Source organism: Phlebotomus argentipes, unplaced genomic scaffold (assembly GCF_947086385.1).
Source record: "Phlebotomus argentipes unplaced genomic scaffold, Phlebotomus argentipes genome assembly scaffold_18, whole genome shotgun sequence".
NCBI lineage: Eukaryota > Metazoa > Arthropoda > Insecta > Diptera > Psychodidae > Phlebotomus > Phlebotomus argentipes.
Window position 1 is genome coordinate 13,377,200 of NW_026776177.1, and position 20,542 is coordinate 13,397,741.

Below are 20,542 nucleotides of genomic sequence, written 5' to 3' on the forward strand. Positions count from 1 at the left end.
ATCATGTGCATAACAATGGTAAGTCAAATATATCGAATAGTGCCAAGAATAGAGCATCATGTGACAACGAAATGATTTTTTCTTCCGTAGGAATCGAACAACAACAACATGATGATGCCGATGGGCATGAATCCAGAGACTGAAGAGATCAGAGGGAAGAGAGAAGCTGCCTATACAATGGTGATGAAGATGAACGATCTAGCGAGGATTACTCTCATGTCAATCGACGCAGCTCGAGTAGCTCATAAAGACAAGGGAACTTGTTTGCAGTTGGCAATCTGCGAAAACAACAAACTATCAAGGAGCTTTACGGACTCTACAAAGTACTGGATCCCGCTGTGGAGTCTCGGGATGACGTGGTATTCGTCCAGAGTGATCACAGATCAATCCATAATGGTATCGATCATAGACAGTCTCAAGGCAGCTCTTCTTGGTTTAGGAGGAGCAGATTGCGCAAAGACATTTTCTAAGTGTGATCATACGCACCAGAATCAGCAGAAAATATTGATAAGAAAGAAGCGTTTAGCGGAAAATTATGTATTTAACTGGAGTATTTAATGTATTCACTAAACATATGTATACACTTTAAATAAAAGAAACAGTTATTAGAACTGAAATTGACCAAAATGTGTTCCTGAAAGCATCAAAATATCTTCTTTAGTTGTTGGTGGGTCCATTGGAATGAAAGAAGACTCAATGCCAGCATCCTTCTTTGCAGATTCAATGGCATTCCTCAAAGCAAAAGTAGCCACAATCGACATGCAAATAGCAGGTTCTCCAACACCTTTGGCGCCCAGAATTCCTGCTGGAAGATTCTGCTTTTTCATAAAGGAGACCCTAAAGTCTACTGGAATGTCCTTGGCTCCTGGTGGCTTGTAGTTCCACGTCCTATTCGTCAAAATCTCTCCCGTCTCTGAATTTCGGATGATCTTCTCCTGTAGCCAGTAACCCAATCCCATCACGAAAGCGCCTTCAATCTGACCTATGTCAATTGCCGGGTTCAGACTCTCGCCAACATCTTGGCTTATGTCCACTCTACGCAACAGAAAGTCTCCTGTTAGCATATCGACTTCCACTTCTGCACAGGAAACGCCATAAACGTTATAGGAAAGATGGTGAGATTCGTTGTCACTTACAAGCACCGATAAGGATATATCACGCTCATAAGCAGTTGTTACGAGTTCAGGCCAAGAAGCTGCGGGTTTTTCCTCACGAACAGTCTTCAAGCGCTCCAGAATTATATTGCAAGCTTCTAGAACGAGCTAAAGAGAAATATTGTTTATCAGATTAATTGCATCTTATAGAATTACAGTAACGAAAAAGGCTTACTTTTCCTACGATGTCCGTACTTTGAGACCCGCCTGTAACCATTCCGTTGGCGTTCACGAATGTGTTTGGAGCCTCAATCTTTACTGTTTCCACAGGAACTCCTAAAGCTCGGGCAGCGATCTGAACTACTTTTGTGTTAATTCCTTGTCCCATCTCAATTCCTCCATGGCAGACGCTAACGCTTCCGTCTACCGCGTAAACTGCCACGAAAACTGCATAGCGTGTACCTGTCAGTATAGGATAATTCAGAGGGACAAAGGCAATTCCTCTTTTCCTCCAACGATTGGCAGCGTTAAATACTTCTACTCGTTCCTTCCTAATTTCGTAATTACATTGTTGTAAGAATTCAGGAATAATACTCTTCATTGGAGAGTCTGCACGCAGATTGGCTAAACGAACTTCTAGGGGATCTATGCGTAATTCTTTGGCAATGTGTTCCATTATATTCTCAAACGTAGCATGAGCCTCAACAAAACCTGGAGCTCTGAACCATGTATGAGGATGAACATCTGTGTGAACCCCTCTGAAATATGTAGAACTGCATGTAAGAATATGAAGATACTTCAGTCTAAAATGATCTTACTTGTAATCCAAAGACCATGTTGAAGAGTCATACAGACTGGTACTGATATCGATTATCAAGTAGAGGTTTTTTACTTCATTTACAGACGATCCCAGGTCGATGTATGCTGTACCACCCAGCTTCTGTATCATCCCTGTTTTGTTCACTTCCACTTCATAGTAAGTGTTTCCTGGAAATCTCTTTGGCATAATCATCATATTATCTTCAATCGTCATGACAAATCGAACTGGTCGTTGAAGCTTTAAGCAAGCCAATGCTGCTGCACAAGCAACATGCGCGGACTTTGATGTTTTTCCGCCAAAACTCCCTCCCATTCGTTCTAGCCTCATTCTTATAGAATTCTGAGGAATATTACAGACTCGAGAGATTCCTGTTTGCGTAAAGTGCAGAAATTGAGTGGAACAATGAACATCCAACCCTGATTCCGTTGGAACACAAACTGTCGTATGTGTTTCCATATGGAAATGATATTGAGTACTGAATCGTAGTTTTCCCGATATAGTGGCTGCGGTTTCATTTCCCTCTCTTTCGCGATTCAATCGAGTTGCAAAGTTTATAATTCGACTGTGGTCACCAGCATTCAAGACATCGTCAATTGTTAATAAGAGCTTTTTCTCGGCTCGACGAGAGTAAACTATCCGAATAAATTTTGCTGCTTTTAAAGCAATGTTCATGGATTCAGCAAGAATGATTCCCACTGGTTGACTGTGATATTGGACTTTCCCGCTGCAGAAAACTTCCTCGGGTCCAACCACATCAAGGGGTTGTATTAGAACTTGAGTCATGTATGAATTAATTCCAGGTATATCCTTTGCGCTGAAAAACGCCACAACTCCAGGGATCTTAAGAGCTTCCGAAGCGTCAATATCCAAAATCGTAGAACTCACTTCAGTTGCAGGGACGAAAGCAGCACAAACTTCATGAAGCATGTACGGTAAGTCATTAACGTACTTTGCTTCTCCGCTGCATTGAATCTGACCCTCAAGCTTAGCCATTGAATTTTCTACACCTGTTAAGCTCTGTCTTCCCGAAGACAGAGTACGATAAATCTCCTCACCGCCACTTCTAAGAAAATCCCTCACTCTCTCCACAGGAGCCACACTCAGAATGGCTTTGTAAAAGAGTCCCAAAGCGAGGAGTTTCCGATACCTCGGCGACGGATCCGGAAGAATCCAGTCCAGCTTCAGCTCCTCGTTCAAGGAAGCCATGAGAAGAGCGACGGTCTCATTGGAGAACAGACTCTTGGACATCACGAGATTCTCCGTTTTCGAGGCGTGAATGAACCTCGAGTTGATTCCGCCGAAGCAAATCCTGGCCGACTGAGCGACGCTTCTTCCTGGGCTGAACTTGAAGAGGAATCCCGCGTTGACCATCGCGTGGGCGTTCTGCGCCCGAGGCATGATCTTGTACGTGGCCAGGCAGAACTTGTCCGGATGCAGAGGGGGCAGAATCACTTTCAGGATGACTCGTTTGCGCATGGACTTGAACATGAATTCCTCCACGGAAGTGACTCTGTGCACTCCGTCGCTGTCCACGATGGTGAGGAAGGCGCCCACAGTTTCCAGAAGGAGGAAAATGTCCGACGGGAACTCCGGATGCTGGTGCTTCAAGCTCAGATTGCCTCCGATCGTGGCCAGGTTTCTCACCGCCGGATGAGCCACAAGATCGAGATGACGCACGAGTTGCCGACAGTACGAGAATTCCCGCTTCGCCTCTGAAGCCTCGGTCAGGAAGCCCATGAATTCCGACAGAGTCACGGCGGCGCCCACTTCCAGAGTGTCTCCCAAAGTCATGATCCTCATTTCCTCGACGCCACTCACGTCAATGAAGATCTCGAGATCTTCCCTGCGGCGGAAGACGCCGTGGCCAGTGTTTCCCGCCACGAGCATGTAAGGACGATTGTGCGACTTCTCGAAGATCTTCAGCACGTGCTCCACACTCGTCACTCTGAACCACTCTCGGCCGTTCTCGAGCCCGAAGCGCACGAAATCACAGTCGAACTTAGAGGGCGGCTCTCCAGCGAAAATGCATCTCATCGGGAGATCTTCAATGTCTGGGCAGGAAGGCAGAGTGGGATCGGCGTCATCGGCCAGGGATTTGAAGGCGTCCAGGATTGGTCGGTATCCAGTGCATCTGCAGATGTTTCCTCCGAGGCTGTTCTCGACTTCTGCCATCGACACGCGTCCTTTGTGGCTCTCGATCAGGCCAAGCATGCTCATGACCATTCCGGGCGAGCAGAATCCGCACTGAGTGCCATTCATCCTGGCCAGACGCGCCTGGATCGCATGGAAACCACTCGCTTTCCCGCCAATTCCTTCGATCGTCACGACTTCCATTCCGTGACACGAGAAAACGGACACCAGGCAAGAGTTCACTGATCCAACCCAGTCTTTTCCACTCAATGGATCATATCGCCTTAAAATAGAAACCATTGATTTCTCTTCCATTTTTTGGCACTCTTCAATTGTAGCCTCATAAAATTTCGGAATCAATCACTGAGACAAAGTAAGTTTTTACCTTATAATAACAATGCAGCAGCCACAACCGCCTTCTCTGCACATGAACTTCGTCCCCGTGAGTCCCGCATAAATGCGGATAAAGGAGTTGAGAGAAGTATCATGAGGAATACTTCCTGGTCGAACTTCAAAGGTTTGAAAAGAAGTCTTACGTTATTCAATTACTTATGTTTGATCTTAAACTCACCATTGAATCGTTTTCCATTGATGCTGAAAATGAGATCTTTCCAGGAAAGAGCCCTGTCGTGACGATCTGAAAACTTTCCTTGATTTGTTCCCATTATTATACGATCTTACCTCACTGACTGACGAGAAGCAACTAACGAAATTCGAGCATGTGAAATTTTGGATACTGGCAAGTGGCAATTCCAATGAAATAAAAGGAATTGAATTGGAACGAACATAATTCATTATATCCTAAAACCAAATTACCAAACCTAATGATGACAATGGTGTGAATGCATGAAAAAAAAACTCTCAAAGTGCGATATTGATCATCTCTGCTTTTATCATGTGAGTCGATTGCACAAGAAAAGCAACTTGATGTCTTTAATGAATTATATCTAGATATTTTGCAATATATGTATGTTTATATTTATAAGTATTTCACCATGAAATTAAAGATATTTATATCTAGACAAAGAGTTCAAGCACCACACATTTCAGTTAAAGTAAGAAGTAAGGTTCATTTTTTAGCCATGTTTATAATTGAAATTGCTTTGAATTTGTCCCAGAAAGTAATAGAATAACTTCTTTAGTTGTCGGTGCGTCCATTTGAATAAAGCAATGTTCTAAGCCAGCGTCTTTCCTCGCAGATTCAATTGCATTTCTCAGAGCAAAAATAGCCGATAGTGATAAGCATTGGGAAGGTTCTCCAGTCGCTTTAGCGCCCAGAATTCCAGACGCGGAGAGTCTCCATCGATCAACTTAGGGGAGTGTGTCAGCCTGCCTCACAATCTCCCCTAATGGTTCTGGATACATACATCCCTTTTTTGCAGAGTAATGCCAGAGTACAGAGGAAGGATCTTGATTTGCAACTTCAGATTCATCAAGGAATTCACCAATTGCAGCGAATCTGACTGGACAGTAAACATTGTGAACCACTTCAAGCCCAGCGGCATGCTGGAAGAGTAAAAAACGGGCTGTAAATAAAGCGTAGACTGTTTATATATAACTATGACCAGATTCTGGAGTTTAGTATCCACAGATACGTATAGTACAGAGACATCTTGAGGTGCATAAAGGTCTGCCTGAGCTTGAGGGCGAATCGCGTCCATTCGGACGTCGTCTGAGCTTGTTGTTGGCGGAAAACCGTCTGGATGCAGCAGCGGGACATTACGGAAAAGGCAGTCTGGCGGTTCTGTGTACCCAGCGTGGTCTCGATGCTGCGGATGAGATCGTTTGTCTTCAAGATCAGCAACATTTGCCTGTCCACGTGCTCCAGCACGTCGGCAATTTGGGGCAACACGTCTGACGTCTCACTCTGAATGGTCTTCTTCTCGCTGGTGGACGCACGCGTGCGATCGATACCCGTGAGGACGGCCTCCCAGGGTCGTCCGGTGACCATACAGGCGAAGATGCCATAGAGATTCCCACGGATACCCAGCTTTGCGCTGTACTCACGCATCGCTGGCCGATCCACGCGTAGGATGCTGAGCCAGAGTTGGGAATAGTCGTAGCGAAACTGGTCTGTGAGTGTGGAGTACAGCCCGTGGTCCAGCAGCATGACTTGGGTGTCTCCGCGCGGTGTCTTGGCCACCAGAATGTTACCCGGATGTGGGTCACTGTGCACGAAGCCATTCACGAAGATCATGTTGGCATAGAGACTGCCCAAATGATTGGACACCTCAATGGGATCAATCTTGTGGCGCTGCATGTACTCCAGATCATCCACCTGGCCACCCTCAACGTATTCCATCACCAGCACACGATCCGTGGAGTATTCCCAGTGAATTTTCGGGATCTTCAGCCATTTGTACGATTGACACATGCTGGCGATCTGTTCAGCGTTGCGTCCCTCATTGAGGAAGTCCAGCTCAATTGGTAGATTCCGCTTGGACTCCTCCACCAGCCACTGCATGTTGAAGTCCGGAAAGATCCACGCCATCAGGCGGCAGCACATCTCCATTGTCTTCATGTCCACTATAGAGTTCCCACGCACATATGGATGCTGCACCTTCACCGCCACCACACTGCCGCTGTCTTTCAGCCGGGCACGGTGCACCTGCGCCAGAGACGCTGTGCCCAGAGGCTCCGCCTCGAAGTCATCAAACACCTCGCGCGGATCGCGCTTCAGATCCTGCCGGATGACTCTGAATAGATCCTCAACACTGTTCTGCGGCGCCTTGCTGTGCAGCACCTTCATTGTCTGCACAAACTCACTAGGTAGCAGGTATTCCAGCGCTCCAATGTGCTGTCCCACCTTGATGTACACACCCCTGTTCGTCCGGATGAGCTCCAACAGTCGCTCCGCCGCGATCTTGTGGCACACAATCTTCTGCTGAGCATACTCTGACGTCGTCTTGTCCCACTCGCGATAGTACAGCTGTCGCTTATACACCCAGGCGATGTCATAGATGGCCAGACCCGCATTGGCCAAGCGCACCAGCGCCACGGAGTTCACGTTGTAGTCATTCGCGTGCAGACTGTAGCCACTGCCTAGGAGTGTCCCACCCAACACTCCGTACTTCACCACACGTCCCAGCATCCTGGTCCTCTGTTGCACAACAAACACCACAGTTAGCACAATAACATCACCCAGCAAGAGGGCCCCCTTAAAAGTCTTCAACACTCACCTTTATCGCCGCGCGCCCTAGAAAGAGTGTCAGTTAGTGACGAGCAAGACTTTCCAACTGATTTTCATATTCACGAATATATTCACCAGCTACGCTCTGCGGGCATTGTCGTATTTAATCAGTGTGCGCCCAGCAGCAGTTTTTGCCAACGCGCTTTCACTTCTTCGTGACGCCTCACGTGTGTACCACATCACGGATGAGCGCGTATGCGTGTGAAATGTGCGGATGTCAAGGGCGAAAGTTGCTCACAATTGCTCAACCAGCATCGCCAGATGTGAGCTGAAGCGACCGAAGTGCTTCTCTTAAAGCACGAAGAACTGCAATTTAAACACTGCTGTTGACGCAACGTGCACACACTGGAACACTCAACATCAGCACCACCCACCACCACCCACCCACTTCCCGAAGATCCTCCGAGGCTGTTCTCGACTTCTGCCATCGATACGCGTCGTTTGCAGCTCTCGTCAGGCTAAGCATGCTCATGACCATTCCGGGCGAGCAGAATCTGCACTGAGTGCCATTCATCCTGGCCAGACGCGCCTGGATCGCATGGAAACCACTTGCTTTTCCGCCAATATGTATGTTTATATTTATAAGTATTTCATCATGAAATTGAAGATATTTGTATCAAGACAAAGAGTTCAAGCACCACACATTTCAGTTAAAGTAAGAAGTAAGGTTCATTTTTTAGCCATGTTCACAGTTGAAATTGCTTTGAATTGGTCCCAGAAAGTAATAGAATATCTTCTTTAGTTGTCGGTGCGTCCATTTGAATAAAGCAATGTTCTAAGCCAGCGTCTTTCCTCGCAGATTCAATGGCATTTCTCAGAGCAAAAATAGCCGATAGTGATAAGCATTGGGAAGGTTCTCCAGTCGCTTTAGCGCCCAGAATTCCAGTCGGTAAATTCTTCCTGTTCATGAAAGACACCCTGAAGTCTACTGGAATGTCCTTGGCTCCTGGTGGCTTGTAGTTCCACGTTCTATTCGTCAAAATTTCCCCAGTGCCCGGATGATAGATGATCTTCTCCTGTAGCCAGAAACCCAAGCCCATCACGAAAGCGCCTTCAATCTGACCTATGTCGATTGCCGGATTCAGACTCTCGCCAACATCTTGGCTTATGTCCACTCTACGTAACAGGAAGTCTCCTGTTAGCATATCGACTTCCACTTCTGCACAGGAAACACCCCAAACGTCATAGCGTATTGTTTCTAGACCCATGTCCGTTACGAAAGACGCTAGAGAAATATTTCGTTCATAGGCGGTTTTCACGAGTTGAGACCATGAAGCTGAAGGCATTTCTTCCCGAATCGGTTTGATACGTTCCAAGATTGTATTGCATGCTTCAATAACCAGCTAGAAAATTGTAAAATTTGTTAATCTCTCAAGAGTTACAGATTCAGAAAACTTACCCTTCCGGTAGAATCTGGATTTTGTGAACCTCCTGTACCTAGATTATTGGCATTCACAACAGTATTTGCATGTACGATATTAATGCAGTCGACCGGAATTCCAAGAGTTTTTGCTGTTATTTGAACTATCTTAGTGTCAATGCCTTGTCCCATTTCTATTGATCCGTGACAGACGCTAACACTTCCATCTACCGCATAAACTGATACAAGAACGGAGAAGCGAAAAGTTGTTTCGAAAAGATAATTCATAGGGACAAAGGCGATTCCTCTTTTCCTCCAACGATTCTGTGCATTGAATAGTGATACATGTTCTTCTCTTGTTCGGTAGTTGCACTTTTTCAGGAATTCTGGGAGAATTGTTCGCATAGGTGACTCCTGGGGTAAGTTAGCTAAGCGAACATCCACTGGATCTAATCGTAATTCCTTAGCTATATGTTCCATAAAAGTTTCTGCTGTTGTGTATGCTTCTAAACGAGCCGGTGCTCTAAACCATGTATGAGGATGAACATCTGTGTGAACACCTTTGAAATCAATTGACCACGTTGAAGTGTCATACAGACCTGTAAATATGCCAAGAATTACAGTTCTAGAAATTACTTCATTTAAAGATGTTCCCATATTGATGTATTGAGTATTTTCCAGTTTCTGAATCTTTCCGATGTCATTCACTTCGATTTTATAGTGGCAAGTAGAAGGAAAACGCTTTCCAATAACTTGCATATTATCTTCAATGGACATGATAAATCGCACAGGACGTCGAAGCTTAATACATGCTAAAGTAGCAGCGCTAGCAGTCAAAGCTGGTTTGGAGTTCTTCCCACCAAATCCACCTCCAATTCGATCTAATTTCATGCTTATTGAATTCATAGGTATATTGCAAACTTGAGAAATTCCCATTTGCACATAGTGAAGATAGTGAGTTGCACAATGAACTTCAATTCCAGATTCTCTTGGCATGCAAACTGTCGTTTGAGGCTCCAAATGGAAGTGATACTGATTTGAGAATCTCACAATTCCTGTTATTGTCGCAGAAGTTTCATTTCCTATCATTTGAGGATCAAGTCGAGTTTCAAAAGTCGAGATTCTCTCATGTTCTTCAGAATCAAGAACGTCCTCAACCGATAAGAAGAGCTTTCTCTGAGTCGGTCGACTGTAGTTGATCTGAACAGCTTTAGCAGCTTTGATTGCGAGATCCATATTTTCTGCTAGGATGATTCCTGCCGGTTGATTGTGAAATAGAACTTTTCCGCTGCAGAAAACTTCCTCCGGCCCAAGAACTTCCATATCAGCTATATACACTTCAGTCATATAATTATTAATTCCAGGAATATCATTCGCACTGAAGAAAGCCACGACTCCAGGAATCCTCAGAGCTTCTGACGCGTCAATGCTCAGAATTCTGGCAGAAACTTCCGTCGCAGGAACGAAAGCTGCCCAAACTTCGCCGGGCATGCAGGGAAGATCGTTGATATAATTTGCTTCTCCGCTGCATTGAATCTCGGCATTGAGTTTGATCATTGCGTTTTCCGCGCCAGTAACTTCCTGTTTCCCCGATGACAATCCGCGGAAGATCTCCTCACCGCCACTTCTCACACATTCTCTGACCCTCTCCACAGGAGCCACACTCAGAATGGCTTTGTAAAAGAGTCCCAAAGCGAGGAGTTTCCGATACCTCGGCGACGGATCCGGAAGAATCCAGTCCAGCTTCAGCTCCTCGTTCAAGGAAGCCATGAGAAGAGCGACGGTCTCATTGGAGAACAGACTCTTGGACATCACGAGATTCTCCGTTTTCGAGGCGTGAATGAACCTCGAGTTGATTCCGCCGAAGCAAATCCTGGCCGACTGAGCGACGCTTCTTCCTGGGCTGAACTTGAAGAGGAATCCCGCGTTGACCATCGCGTGGGCGTTCTGCGCCCGAGGCATGATCTTGTACGTGGCCAGGCAGAACTTGTCCGGATGCAGAGGGGGCAGAATCACTTTCAGGATGACTCGTTTGCGCATGGACTTGAACATGAATTCCTCCACGGAAGTGACTCTGTGCACTCCGTCGCTGTCCACGATGGTGAGGAAGGCGCCCACAGTTTCCAGAAGGAGGAAAATGTCCGACGGGAACTCCGGATGCTGGTGCTTCAGGCTCAGATTGCCTCCGATCGTGGCCAGGTTTCTCACCGCCGGATGAGCCACAAGATCGAGATGACGCACGAGTTGCCGGCAGTACGAGAATTCCCGCTTCGCCTCTGAAGCCTCGGACAGGAATCCCATGAATTCCGACAGAGTCACGGCGGCGCCCACTTCCAGAGTGTCTCCCAAAGTCATGATCCTCATTTCCTCGACGCCACTCACGTCAATGAAGATCTCGAGATCTTCCCTGCGGCGGAAGACGCCGTGGCCAGTGTTTCCCGCCACGAGCATGTAAGGACGATTGTGCGACTTCTCGAAGATCTTCAGCACGTGCTCCACACTCGTCACTCTGAACCACTCTCGGCCGTTCTCGAGCCCGAAGCGCACGAAATCATAGTCGAACTTAGAGGGCGGCTCTCCAGCGAAAACGCATCTCATCGGGAGATCTTCAATGTCTGGGCAGGAAGGCAGAGTGGGATCGGCGTCATCGGCCAGGGATTTGAAGGCGTCCAGGATTGGTCGGTATCCAGTGCATCTGCAGATGTTTCCTCCGAGGCTGTTCTCGACTTCTGCCATCGACACGCGTCCTTTGCGGCTCTCGATCAGGCCAAGCATGCTCATGACCATTCCGGGCGAGCAGAATCCGCACTGAGTGCCATTCATCCTGGCCAGACGCGCCTGGATCGCATGGAAACCACTCGCTTTCCCGCCAATTCCTTCGATCGTCACGACTTCCATTCCGTGACACGAGAAAACGGACACCAGGCAAGAGTTCACTGATTCTATCCATTCCTTTCTATTCAATGGGTTATATCGCCTGTGTAATGAATTTAAAATAGTAATTTGTGAAATTTAATCAATGATCCAGAACATTCAATGCCATGTTGACCATGGACATATGCGTGCGTTCCAAAAAGGTAATTTTTCTGTGGTTCTGACATCATTACTCAAGTCATTACCTCAAAATCACCGTGCAGCAGCCACAACCGCCTTCTCTGCACATGAACTTCGTCCCCGTGAGTCCCGCATAAATGCGGATGAAGGAGTTGAGAGAAGTGTCATGAGGAATGCTTCCTGGTCGTACTGCAAAATCGGAAAGTATTATTTTCAGTCCCACAAGGCTTATATTAGGCAATTTTCAACTTATAAAACTCACCACAGAACCTCTTGCCGTTGATGCTGAACTGAAGATCCGTCTGTGGAGTAATCCTGTCTTGACTGTAGGATGAACACTTTACTTGATTGGAGCCCATGTTCACTCTCTGACCAACTGTTAGTAACTGACACGCTTTCCATAAGAAGTTTTCAAGTAAAGTCGAGTATTAGATTTCTAACATTATATATATGTAGGTGTTCAATTGCTTAAGTTTTTTTTTATTTATACAGTCCAAATCACTCAATACTCGTGTAAACTATAACTATTGAAGCGAAACCATTCATAAAAATATATCTATCACACAATATTATTTATTATAGTAAATTCTATTTTTTTATTAACTATTTTTGCTATTCATAGTCAAGTTCACAGTTGAAATTGCTTTGAATTGGTCCCAGAAAGTAATAGAATATCTTCTTTAGTTGTCGGTGCGTCCATTTGAATAAAGCAATGTTCTAAGCCAGCGTCTTTCCTCGCAGATTCAATTGCATTTCTCAGAGCGAAAATAGCCGATAGTGATAAACATATGGAAGGTTCTCCAACACCTTTGGCGCCCAGAATTCCAGTCGGTAAATTCTTCCTGTTCATGAAAGACACCCTGAAGTCCACTGGAATGTCCTTGGCGCCTGGTGGCTTGTAGTTCCACGTTCTATTCGTCACAATCTCTCCAGAGCCCGGATGATAGATGATCTTCTCCTGTAGCCAATAACCCAAGCCCATCACGAAAGCGCCTTCAATCTGACCTATGTCGATTGCCGGATTCAGACTCTCGCCAACATCTTGGCTTATGTCCACTCTACGTAACAGGAAGTCTCCTGTTAGCATATCGACTTCCACTTCTGCACAGGAAACACCCCAAACGTTATAGGACAGTTGATCAGATTCATCGTCATTTACATATGCTGTCAACGATATATTCTCTTCATAGGCGGTTTTCACGAGTTCAGGCCAAGAAGCTGTGGGTTTTTGCTCACGAACTGGCTTCAAGCGCTCCAAAATTATATTGCAAGCTTCTAGAACGAGCTAAAGAGAAATATTGTTTATCAGATCTAATAGAATTATAGTAACGAAAAAGGCTTACTTTTCCTACGATGTCCGTAGTTTGAGACCCGCCTGTAACCATTCCGTTGGCGTTCACAAATGTGTTTGGAGCCTCAATCTTCACTGTATCCACAGGAATTCCTAAAGCTCGGGCAGCGATCTGGACTACTTTTGTGTTAATTCCTTGTCCCATCTCAATTCCTCCATGGCAGACGCTAACGCTTCCGTCTACCGCGTAAACTGCCACGAAAACCGTATAGCGAGTAGTAGTCTGTACAGGATAATTCATAGGGACAAAGGCGATTCCTCTTTTCCTCCAACGATTCTGTGCATTGAATAGTGATACATGTTCTTCTCTTGTTCTGTAGTTGCACTTCTTCAGGAATTCTGGGAGAATTGTTCGCATAGGTGACTCCTGGGGTAAGTTAGCTAAGCGAACATCCACTGGATCTAATCGTAATTCCTTAGCTATATGTTCCATAAAAGTTTCTGCTGTTGTGTATGCTTCTAAACGATCTGGAGCTCTAAACCACGTATGAGGATGAACATCTGTGTGAACACCTTTGAAATCAATTGACCACGTTGAACTATCGTACAATACTGTAAAATAATCCAGTATTATACTTCTTAAAGATACTTCATTTAAAGATGTTCCCATATTGATGTATTGAGTATTTTCCAGTTTCTGAATCTTTCCGATGTCATTCACTTCGATTTTATAGTGGCAAGTAGAAGGAAAACGCTTTCCAATAACTTGCATATTATCTTCAATGGACATGATAAATCGCACAGGACGTCGAAGCTTAATGCATGCTAAGGCAGCAGCGCTTGCAATGAGAGCTGGTTTGGTATTCTTCCCGCCAAATCCACCTCCAATTCGATCTAATTTCATGCTTATTGAATTCATAGGAATATTGCAAACTTGAGAAATTCCCATTTGCACATAGTGAAGATAGTGAGTTGCACAATGAACTTCAATTCCAGATTCTCTTGGCACGCAAACTGTCGTTTGAGGCTCCAAATAGAAGTGATACTGATTTGAGAATCTCACAATTCCTGTTATTGTCGCAGAAATTTCATTTCCTATCATTTGAGGATCAAGTCGAGTATCAAAAGTCGAGATTCTCTCATGTTCTTCAGAATCAAGAACGTCCTCAACCGATAAGAAGAGCTTTCTCTGAGTCGGTCGACTGTAGTTGATCTGAACAGCTTTAGCAGCTTTGATTGCGAGATCCATATTTTCTGCTAGGATAATTCCTGCCGGTTGATTGTGAAATAGAACTTTTCCGCTGCAGAAAACTTCCTCCGGCCCAAGTATTTCTAAAACCACTATGAATACTTCAGTAATGTAGCTATTAACCCCAGGAATATCTTTTGCACTGAAGAAAGCCACAACTCCAGGAATCCTCAGAGCTTCTGATGCGTCAATGCTCAGAATTCTGGCAGAAACTTCCGTCGCAGGAACGAAAGCTGCCCAAACTTCGCCGGGCATGCAGGGAAGATCGTTGATATAATTTGCTTCTCCGCTGCATTGAATCTCGGCATCGAGTTTGATCATTGCGTTTTCCGCGCCAGTAACTTCCTGTTTCCCCGATGACAATCCGCGGAAGATCTCCTCACCACCACTTCTCACACATTCTCTGACCCTCTCCACAGGAGCCACACTCAGAATGGCTTTGTAAAAGAGTCCCAAAGCGAGGAGTTTCCGATACCTCGGCGACGGATCCGGAAGAATCCAGTCCAGCTTCAGCTCCTCGTTCAAGGAAGCCATGAGAAGAGCGACGGTCTCATTGGAGAACAGACTCTTGGACATCACGAGATTCTCCGTTTTCGAGGCGTGAATGAACCTCGAGTTGATTCCGCCGAAGCAAATTCTGGCCGACTGAGCGACGCTTCTTCCTGGGCTGAACTTGAAGAGGAATCCCGCGTTGACCATCGCGTGGGCGTTCTGCGCCCGAGGCATGATCTTGTACGTGGCCAGGCAGAACTTGTCCGGATGCAGAGGGGGCAGAATCACTTTCAGGATGACTCGTTTGCGCATGGACTTGAACATGAATTCCTCCACGGAAGTGACTCTGTGCACTCCGTCGCTGTCCACGATGGTGAGGAAGGCGCCCACAGTTTCCAGAAGGAGGAAAATGTCCGACGGGAACTCCGGATGCTGGTGCTTCAAGCTCAGATTGCCTCCGATCGTGGCCAGATTTCTCACCGCCGGATGAGCCACAAGATCGAGATGACGCACGAGTTGCCGGCAGTACGAGAATTCCCGCTTCGCCTCTGAAGCCTCGGACAGGAATCCCATGAATTCCGACAGAGTCACGGCGGCGCCCACTTCCAGAGTGTCTCCCAAAGTCATGATCCTCATTTCCTCGACGCCACTCACGTCAATGAAGATCTCGAGATCTTCCCTGCGGCGGAAGACGCCGTGGCCAGTGTTTCCCGCCACGAGCATGTAAGGACGATTGTGCGACTTCTCGAATATCTTCAGCACGTGCTCCACACTCGTCACTCTGAACCACTCTCGGCCGTTCTCGAGCCCGAAGCGCACGAAATCATAGTCGAACTTAGAGGGCGGCTCTCCAGCGAAAACGCATCTCATCGGGAGATCTTCAATGTCTGGGCAGGAAGGAAGAGTGGGATCGGCGTCATCGGCCAGGGATTTGAAGGCGTCCAGGATTGGTCGGTATCCAGTGCATCTGCAGATGTTTCCTCCGAGGCTGTTCTCGACTTCTGCCATCGACACGCGTCCTTTGTGGCTCTCGATCAGGCCAAGCATGCTCATGACCATTCCGGGCGAGCAGAATCCGCACTGAGTGCCATTCATCCTGGCCAGACGCGCCTGGATCGCATGGAAACCACTCGCTTTCCCGCCAATTCCTTCGATCGTCACGACTTCCATTCCGTGACACGAGAAAACGGACACCAGGCAAGAGTTCACTGATTCTATCCATTCCTTTCTATTCAATGGGTTATATCGCCTGTGTAATGAATTTAAAATAGTAATTTGTGAAATTTAATCAATGATCCAGAACATTCAATGCCATGTTGACCATGGACATATGCGTGCGTTCCAAAAAGGTAATTTTTCTGTGGTTCTGACATCATTACTCAAGTCATTACCTCAAAATCACCGTGCAGCAGCCACAACCGCCTTCTCTGCACATGAACTTTGTCCCCGTGAGTCCCGCATAAATGCGGATGAAGGAGTTGAGAGAAGTGTCATGAGGAATGCTTCCTGGTCGTACTGCAAAATCGGAAAGTATTATTTACTTTATTTATAGTCCCACAAGGCTTATATTAGGCAATTTTCAACTTATAAAACTCACCACAGAACCTCTTGCCGTTGATCCTGAACTGAAGATCCGTCTGTGGAGGAATCCTGTCTTGACTGTAGGATGAACACTTCACTTGATTGGAGCCCATGTTCACTCTCTTGCCGTAACTGAAAATTACTGGCTCGCTTTCATCGTAATGTTCGGTTTCTAACATGTAGCTTGTGAAATAAAATGTATAGCGAACAGGTGTGCACATGTTGAATACTCATTTTTATTTTTTATCAAATTTTGTACATAGCGTTACCAAACTATTAAGTTGTTCACTTTTCTCTATATTATTATAATTGAAGCAATACGATTCATAAAAAACCCACACCACTTTATTTTGCAAATTCCATTTATAGATTAAAATCAGTGGGCTTAGTTCCTGCCTTCAGCAGAATATGTGCAGGAGTTGAAGGGGCACCCAGTTCGAACCACTCATCAAGAAGACCTGCATCTCTCCTGGCTGAGCGCAGTGCGTCTCGGATTGCGAATAGAATGACCGAGGTCATAGATAGGGCAGGTTCGCCTGTGGCTTTGGATTTCAGGATGAAGTAAGGATTGGGGTTTTGCAGGAAAGTCACGCGGAAGTCAATTGGAATGTCCTTGGCTCCTGGTGGTCTATAGTTCCAGGTACGATTTGTAAGGAGTTTTCCGTCCTCTGCGCGGTAAACAATCTCCTCGTGAAGCCAGTATCCAATGCCCATGACGAAAGACCCTTCGATTTGGCCCACATCAACTAGAGGGTTCACACTCTCTCCTGTGTCCTCCAGGATATCTACACGACGCAACTGAACACATCCTGTGAGAACGTCCACTTCAACTTCGGCACAAGTTACGCCCCACACGAAATAATCTGGGATATCATCAGGATGAACTGTGTAGTATGCAGTGAGTTCGATATTTCTAATGAAACACTCTTGAGTGAGTTCTGCCCAGGAAGCGTTTGGCATCTCCTCACGCAGAGGACGCATCCTCTCGAGGATGATTTCACAAGCACGCATTACAGAGAGGCAAATCCCTTCACTGGTTGAGCTTGCTCCACTCACTGAGCCATTTGCCGATGTAACATTGTCCACTGGCCGGAAGACTATGGTCGAAAGCGGAACTCCCAGGATTTTAGACACCACCTGAGCTGCCTTAGTGTTTAATCCTTGGCCCATCTCAATCCCTGCATGGGAGATTGCGACAGTCCCATCTCCGTGATATACACTCACCAAGGCAGGAAGATTCCCAATGAACATCTGAGGATATTTCATAGGTACAATGGAAATGCCACGCTTCTTCCATCGATTCTCTGCATTGAAGACTTCAATCTGCCTCTTCCTTGTTCCATAATCAATTGATCTCACAAAGTCAGGGAGGATCTTCTTCATCGGAGAATCCTCAGGAATGTTAGCCAAGCGTACATCTACAGGATCCACGTTTGTTTTCATAGCGATGTGTTCCATTATGTTTTCAATCATTGCCACACCCTCGAGAATTCCTGGAGCCCTGCAATAAGTATTGCTGGGAGCATTCGTGATAACAGAACTACCTGTAACATCCCAGGATTCATCATCGTAGCAGTTCCTGAACCACTTCGTTGTGAGCCAAATCACAGATTCATTCAGTGAACACCCGAAATCCTGCATATAGTCATTCTTCAGCTTCTGAATCTTTCCCTCAGCATTGATATCTACAGTGTAGTCTCCAATGCAGGGATATCTCTTGCCGATAATCTCCATGTTCACTTCCAGCGGAAGCACCAAGCGAACAGGACGATTTGTTTTATAACTGGCCAGAGCAGCGGCACATGCTATTTGTGATCCTCTGGAAATCCTAGAGCCAAAAGCACCGCCTAAACGACGAACTACCATAAAGATAGAGCTTTCGGGGATTTTCAAAGCTTCTGAGATAGCGATCTGCACTAAATCCATGAATTGTGTCGAGGCATGAACTTCTAGTCCGGTCTCTGTGGGAATACAGACACTTGTCTGGGGTTCCATCGTGAAATGATATTGACTTCCCGACTCCCAGTGCCCGGATATCGTCATTTTTGTGTCACTTCCATAGGATTTTGCCTCAATTTTAATAGGATCCTCTCGTATTTTATCAATTGCATTCTCTCTAAGAACATCCCAGATCGTAGGCAGGATCTTTTCACCTGTAAGGAAAATAAATTATTAATTCTGACTTTGTAATGCAAAGTTTGCATCCTTCTTTCTTAATTTCACCTGTTTCTTCATACTCGATCTCCACGCAATTTGCAGCTTTCTGAGCAAGATCAAAGGATTCTGCTAGGATAATACCTGCTGGTTGTCCGTTAAACAAGACTTTTCTACTGCACAGAATCTCTTCTGCCTCCACCAAATCTTCACCAGCTTTTCCTGGAGCGAAAGAATTAATTCCCGGTATGTCTTTAGCAGAGAAGAACGAGTGAACTCCAGGCAGGCTGAGCGCGCGTGAGGGATTAATTTTCTTAATGATGGCGTTAACTCTTCTGGCCTGAACGAACGCTGCCCACAGTTCTCCATGCTGATGAGGAAGATCATTGGCGTACTTTGCTTGTCCAGACGTCTGGCTGATTCCCTCCCACTTGGGGAGATCTTCAGTAATGGGGAAGTTTTCGGGGAATTTCTTATATGTTTGCTGTCCACTCGAAAGTGCTCTTTCTGATGCTTTTGCACCGCTCAAGTGCTCATTTCGAAGCTTATCTTTAGGTGAGACACTCAAGATAAAGCGATAAAATAGCGCCATTGCCAAGATTTTGCGATACTCTGGATCCGGACTTGGAGGAGAGTCTGAAATTTTCAGTTCTTCACCGAGAATCTGCAAAGATGATTGCAGAGTATCATTTGAGAATAGTTTCTTCCCCACAAGATGACCTTCAAGATTTTTAGCATGAATAAATGATTCGTTTATGCATCCGAATGAAATTGAGGCAAACTCAACAATGTCATCTTTGGATAGCTTGGTCAGAAAACCAGCGTTCAAGAGAGCAGGAGTGCTTTGAGCTCTTTGCATAATCTTAAACATCTTGATTTTGGTGAATAAATGATCATGTTCCGGGAAGATCACTTTGGTCACGATTTTTCCCTTCATATCAGTGTTCAAGAACTCTAGAGTAGTGAGAATTCTTCTGGAGCTTTCATTCTCAGCAATTTCAATTTTCCCTCCAACAGTGGTGATCATAAGAAAGAGGTCTGAAGAGAATTCTCTATGCTGATGTTTCAGCATCAGATTACCCGCAATAGAAGCCATCTGGAAAAATCAAAATCGAGATTAGAATTTCAAACATATCTTAAATTCATCTACTTTACGTTTTTTATCGAAGGACTTCCAACTAATTGTAAATGATTGGCCAATTCCTGGCAGTAGAAGAAGGTTGATGACTTTTCCGCAGTTTCTTGGAGAATTTCAGTCATTTCTGCAAGAGTTACTGAACCGCCAATTTCCAGAGAACTTTTCCTGTATTCATGAGACCGCAGTTCCTTTACATCCTTCACATCAATGAAAATGGAAATTTCAGAGTCTCTTCTAAAGACACCATGACCTGTATTTCCTGCAACTAGCATTATCTTCTCGCTTTGAAATGCCTTCAAGATTTTAAAAATCTCTCCAGTGTCGTGGACTTTAAACCATTTCCCACCATCTGGGAATTCAAGAGTTATCTTCTCACTAAATCTCTTGCACCCTCCATTGCAGATTTCCTTAGTCTTGGGACAAGTTTTTGGCAGATCTTCAATATCCGAATAATCAGAGTCATCGGCCAAGGATTTGAAGGCATCTAGGATTGGTCGGTATCCAGTGCATCTGCAGATGTTTCCTCCGAGGCTGTTCTCGACTTCTGCCATCGACACGCGTCCTTTGTGGCTCTCGATCAGGCCAAGCATGCTCATGACCATTCCGGGCGAGCAGAATCCGCACTGAGTGCCATTCATCTTGGCCAGACGTGCCTGGATCGTATGGAAACCACTCGCTTTCCCGCCAATTCCTTCGATCGTCACAACTTCCATTCCGTGACACGAGAAAACGGACACCAGGCAAGAATTCACTGATCCGATCCACTCTTTCCCAGTCACTGGATGATGCCCCATCGCGACAACAATACAAGCTCCACAACCGCCTTCAAGACACATTGATTTTGTGCCCGTAAGCCTTGCTCGAGTCCTGATGAAGGTGTTTAGAGTCATTCCCAGAGGACAATTTCTAGGATCCACTCTAAATTCTTCTCCATTGATTTTCAGCGACACTTCCATCACAGCGAAAATATACTCGATAACTGGTCAATT

General features: G+C 45.7%; 5 protein-coding genes across 6 annotated transcripts; all 5 read right to left on the reverse strand.

Moving 5' to 3' along the window:
• Nucleotides 1–605: 605 nt before the first annotated feature.
• LOC132259203 (uncharacterized) lies at nucleotides 606–4,488 on the reverse strand. The gene is made up of 4 exons (XM_059756756.1): nucleotides 4,430–4,488; nucleotides 1,913–4,327; nucleotides 1,330–1,852; nucleotides 606–1,262 (listed from the first exon to the last, which is right to left on the reverse strand). Exons 1-4 carry the CDS (start codon nucleotides 4,471–4,473, stop codon nucleotides 606–608), a joined length of 3,639 nt encoding a protein of 1,212 aa, XP_059612739.1. The 5' UTR covers nucleotides 4,474–4,488.
• Nucleotides 4,489–5,381: 893 nt separating this feature from the next.
• LOC132259517 (aarF domain-containing kinase 1-like) lies at nucleotides 5,382–7,623 on the reverse strand. Of its 2 annotated transcripts, none has more exons than XM_059757184.1 (3): nucleotides 7,310–7,623; nucleotides 7,224–7,240; nucleotides 5,382–7,144 (listed from the first exon to the last, which is right to left on the reverse strand). In XM_059757184.1, the coding sequence occupies exon 3, from the start codon at nucleotides 7,133–7,135 to the stop codon at nucleotides 5,603–5,605; it is 1,533 nt and encodes a 510-aa protein (XP_059613167.1). In that variant the 5' UTR covers nucleotides 7,136–7,144; nucleotides 7,224–7,240; nucleotides 7,310–7,623; the 3' UTR covers nucleotides 5,382–5,602. The 2 variants fall into 2 exon arrangements, with proteins under 2 accessions (XP_059613167.1, XP_059613166.1); XM_059757183.1 differs by having other exon boundaries at nucleotides 7,298–7,623.
• A 297-nt stretch (nucleotides 7,624–7,920) lies between these two features.
• Nucleotides 7,921–11,802, reverse strand: LOC132259204 (uncharacterized). Its single transcript, XM_059756757.1, has 3 exons — nucleotides 11,714–11,802; nucleotides 8,634–11,571; nucleotides 7,921–8,577 (listed from the first exon to the last, which is right to left on the reverse strand). The coding sequence occupies exons 1-3, from the start codon at nucleotides 11,755–11,757 to the stop codon at nucleotides 7,921–7,923; spliced, it is 3,639 nt and encodes a 1,212-aa protein (XP_059612740.1). The 5' UTR covers nucleotides 11,758–11,802.
• Nucleotides 11,803–12,154: 352 nt separating this feature from the next.
• LOC132259205 (uncharacterized) lies at nucleotides 12,155–16,160 on the reverse strand. Its single transcript, XM_059756758.1, has 3 exons — nucleotides 16,072–16,160; nucleotides 12,992–15,929; nucleotides 12,155–12,933 (listed from the first exon to the last, which is right to left on the reverse strand). The coding sequence occupies exons 1-3, from the start codon at nucleotides 16,113–16,115 to the stop codon at nucleotides 12,277–12,279; spliced, it is 3,639 nt and encodes a 1,212-aa protein (XP_059612741.1). The 5' UTR covers nucleotides 16,116–16,160; the 3' UTR covers nucleotides 12,155–12,276.
• A 322-nt stretch (nucleotides 16,161–16,482) lies between these two features.
• On the reverse strand, nucleotides 16,483–20,509 carry LOC132259206 (uncharacterized). The gene is made up of 3 exons (XM_059756759.1): nucleotides 19,571–20,509; nucleotides 18,485–19,511; nucleotides 16,483–18,414 (listed from the first exon to the last, which is right to left on the reverse strand). Exons 1-3 carry the CDS (start codon nucleotides 20,507–20,509, stop codon nucleotides 16,625–16,627), a joined length of 3,756 nt encoding a protein of 1,251 aa, XP_059612742.1. The 3' UTR covers nucleotides 16,483–16,624.
• Nucleotides 20,510–20,542: the final 33 nt, after the last annotated feature.

Bases quoted from the DNA above. Each gene is read 5' to 3' on its own strand.
- LOC132259203 (XM_059756756.1), bottom strand. From the start codon at position 4,473: ATGTGCAGAGAAGGCGGTTGTGGCTGCTGCATTGTTATTATAAG. The intron at 1,853-1,912 runs GTAAGATCATTT...TACATATTTCAG, and splicing joins ACATGGTCTTTGGATTACAA to AGGGGTTCACACAGATGTTC. The intron at 1,263-1,329 runs GTAAGCCTTTTT...ATTTCTCTTTAG, and splicing joins GTACGGACATCGTAGGAAAA to CTCGTTCTAGAAGCTTGCAA.
- LOC132259206 (XM_059756759.1), bottom strand. From the start codon at position 20,509: ATGGAAGTGTCGCTGAAAATCAATGGAGAAGAATTTAGAGTGGATCCT. The intron at 19,512-19,570 runs GTAAAGTAGATG...TGATTTTTCCAG, and splicing joins GAAGTCCTTCGATAAAAAAC to ATGGCTTCTATTGCGGGTAA. The intron at 18,415-18,484 runs GTGAAATTAAGA...TTTTCCTTACAG, and splicing joins GATCGAGTATGAAGAAACAG to GTGAAAAGATCCTGCCTACG.
- LOC132259517 (XM_059757184.1), bottom strand. From the start codon at position 7,135: ATGCTGGGACGTGTGGTGAAGTACGGAGTGTTGGGTGGGACACTCCTA.
- LOC132259205 (XM_059756758.1), bottom strand. From the start codon at position 16,115: ATGTGCAGAGAAGGCGGTTGTGGCTGCTGCACGGTGATTTTGAG. The intron at 15,930-16,071 runs GTAATGACTTGA...TTCATTACACAG, and splicing joins TGCTGCACGGTGATTTTGAG to GCGATATAACCCATTGAATA. The intron at 12,934-12,991 runs GTAAGCCTTTTT...ATTTCTCTTTAG, and splicing joins CTACGGACATCGTAGGAAAA to CTCGTTCTAGAAGCTTGCAA.
- LOC132259204 (XM_059756757.1), bottom strand. From the start codon at position 11,757: ATGTGCAGAGAAGGCGGTTGTGGCTGCTGCACGGTGATTTTGAG. The intron at 11,572-11,713 runs GTAATGACTTGA...TTCATTACACAG, and splicing joins TGCTGCACGGTGATTTTGAG to GCGATATAACCCATTGAATA. The intron at 8,578-8,633 runs GTAAGTTTTCTG...ACAATTTTCTAG, and splicing joins ATCCAGATTCTACCGGAAGG to CTGGTTATTGAAGCATGCAA.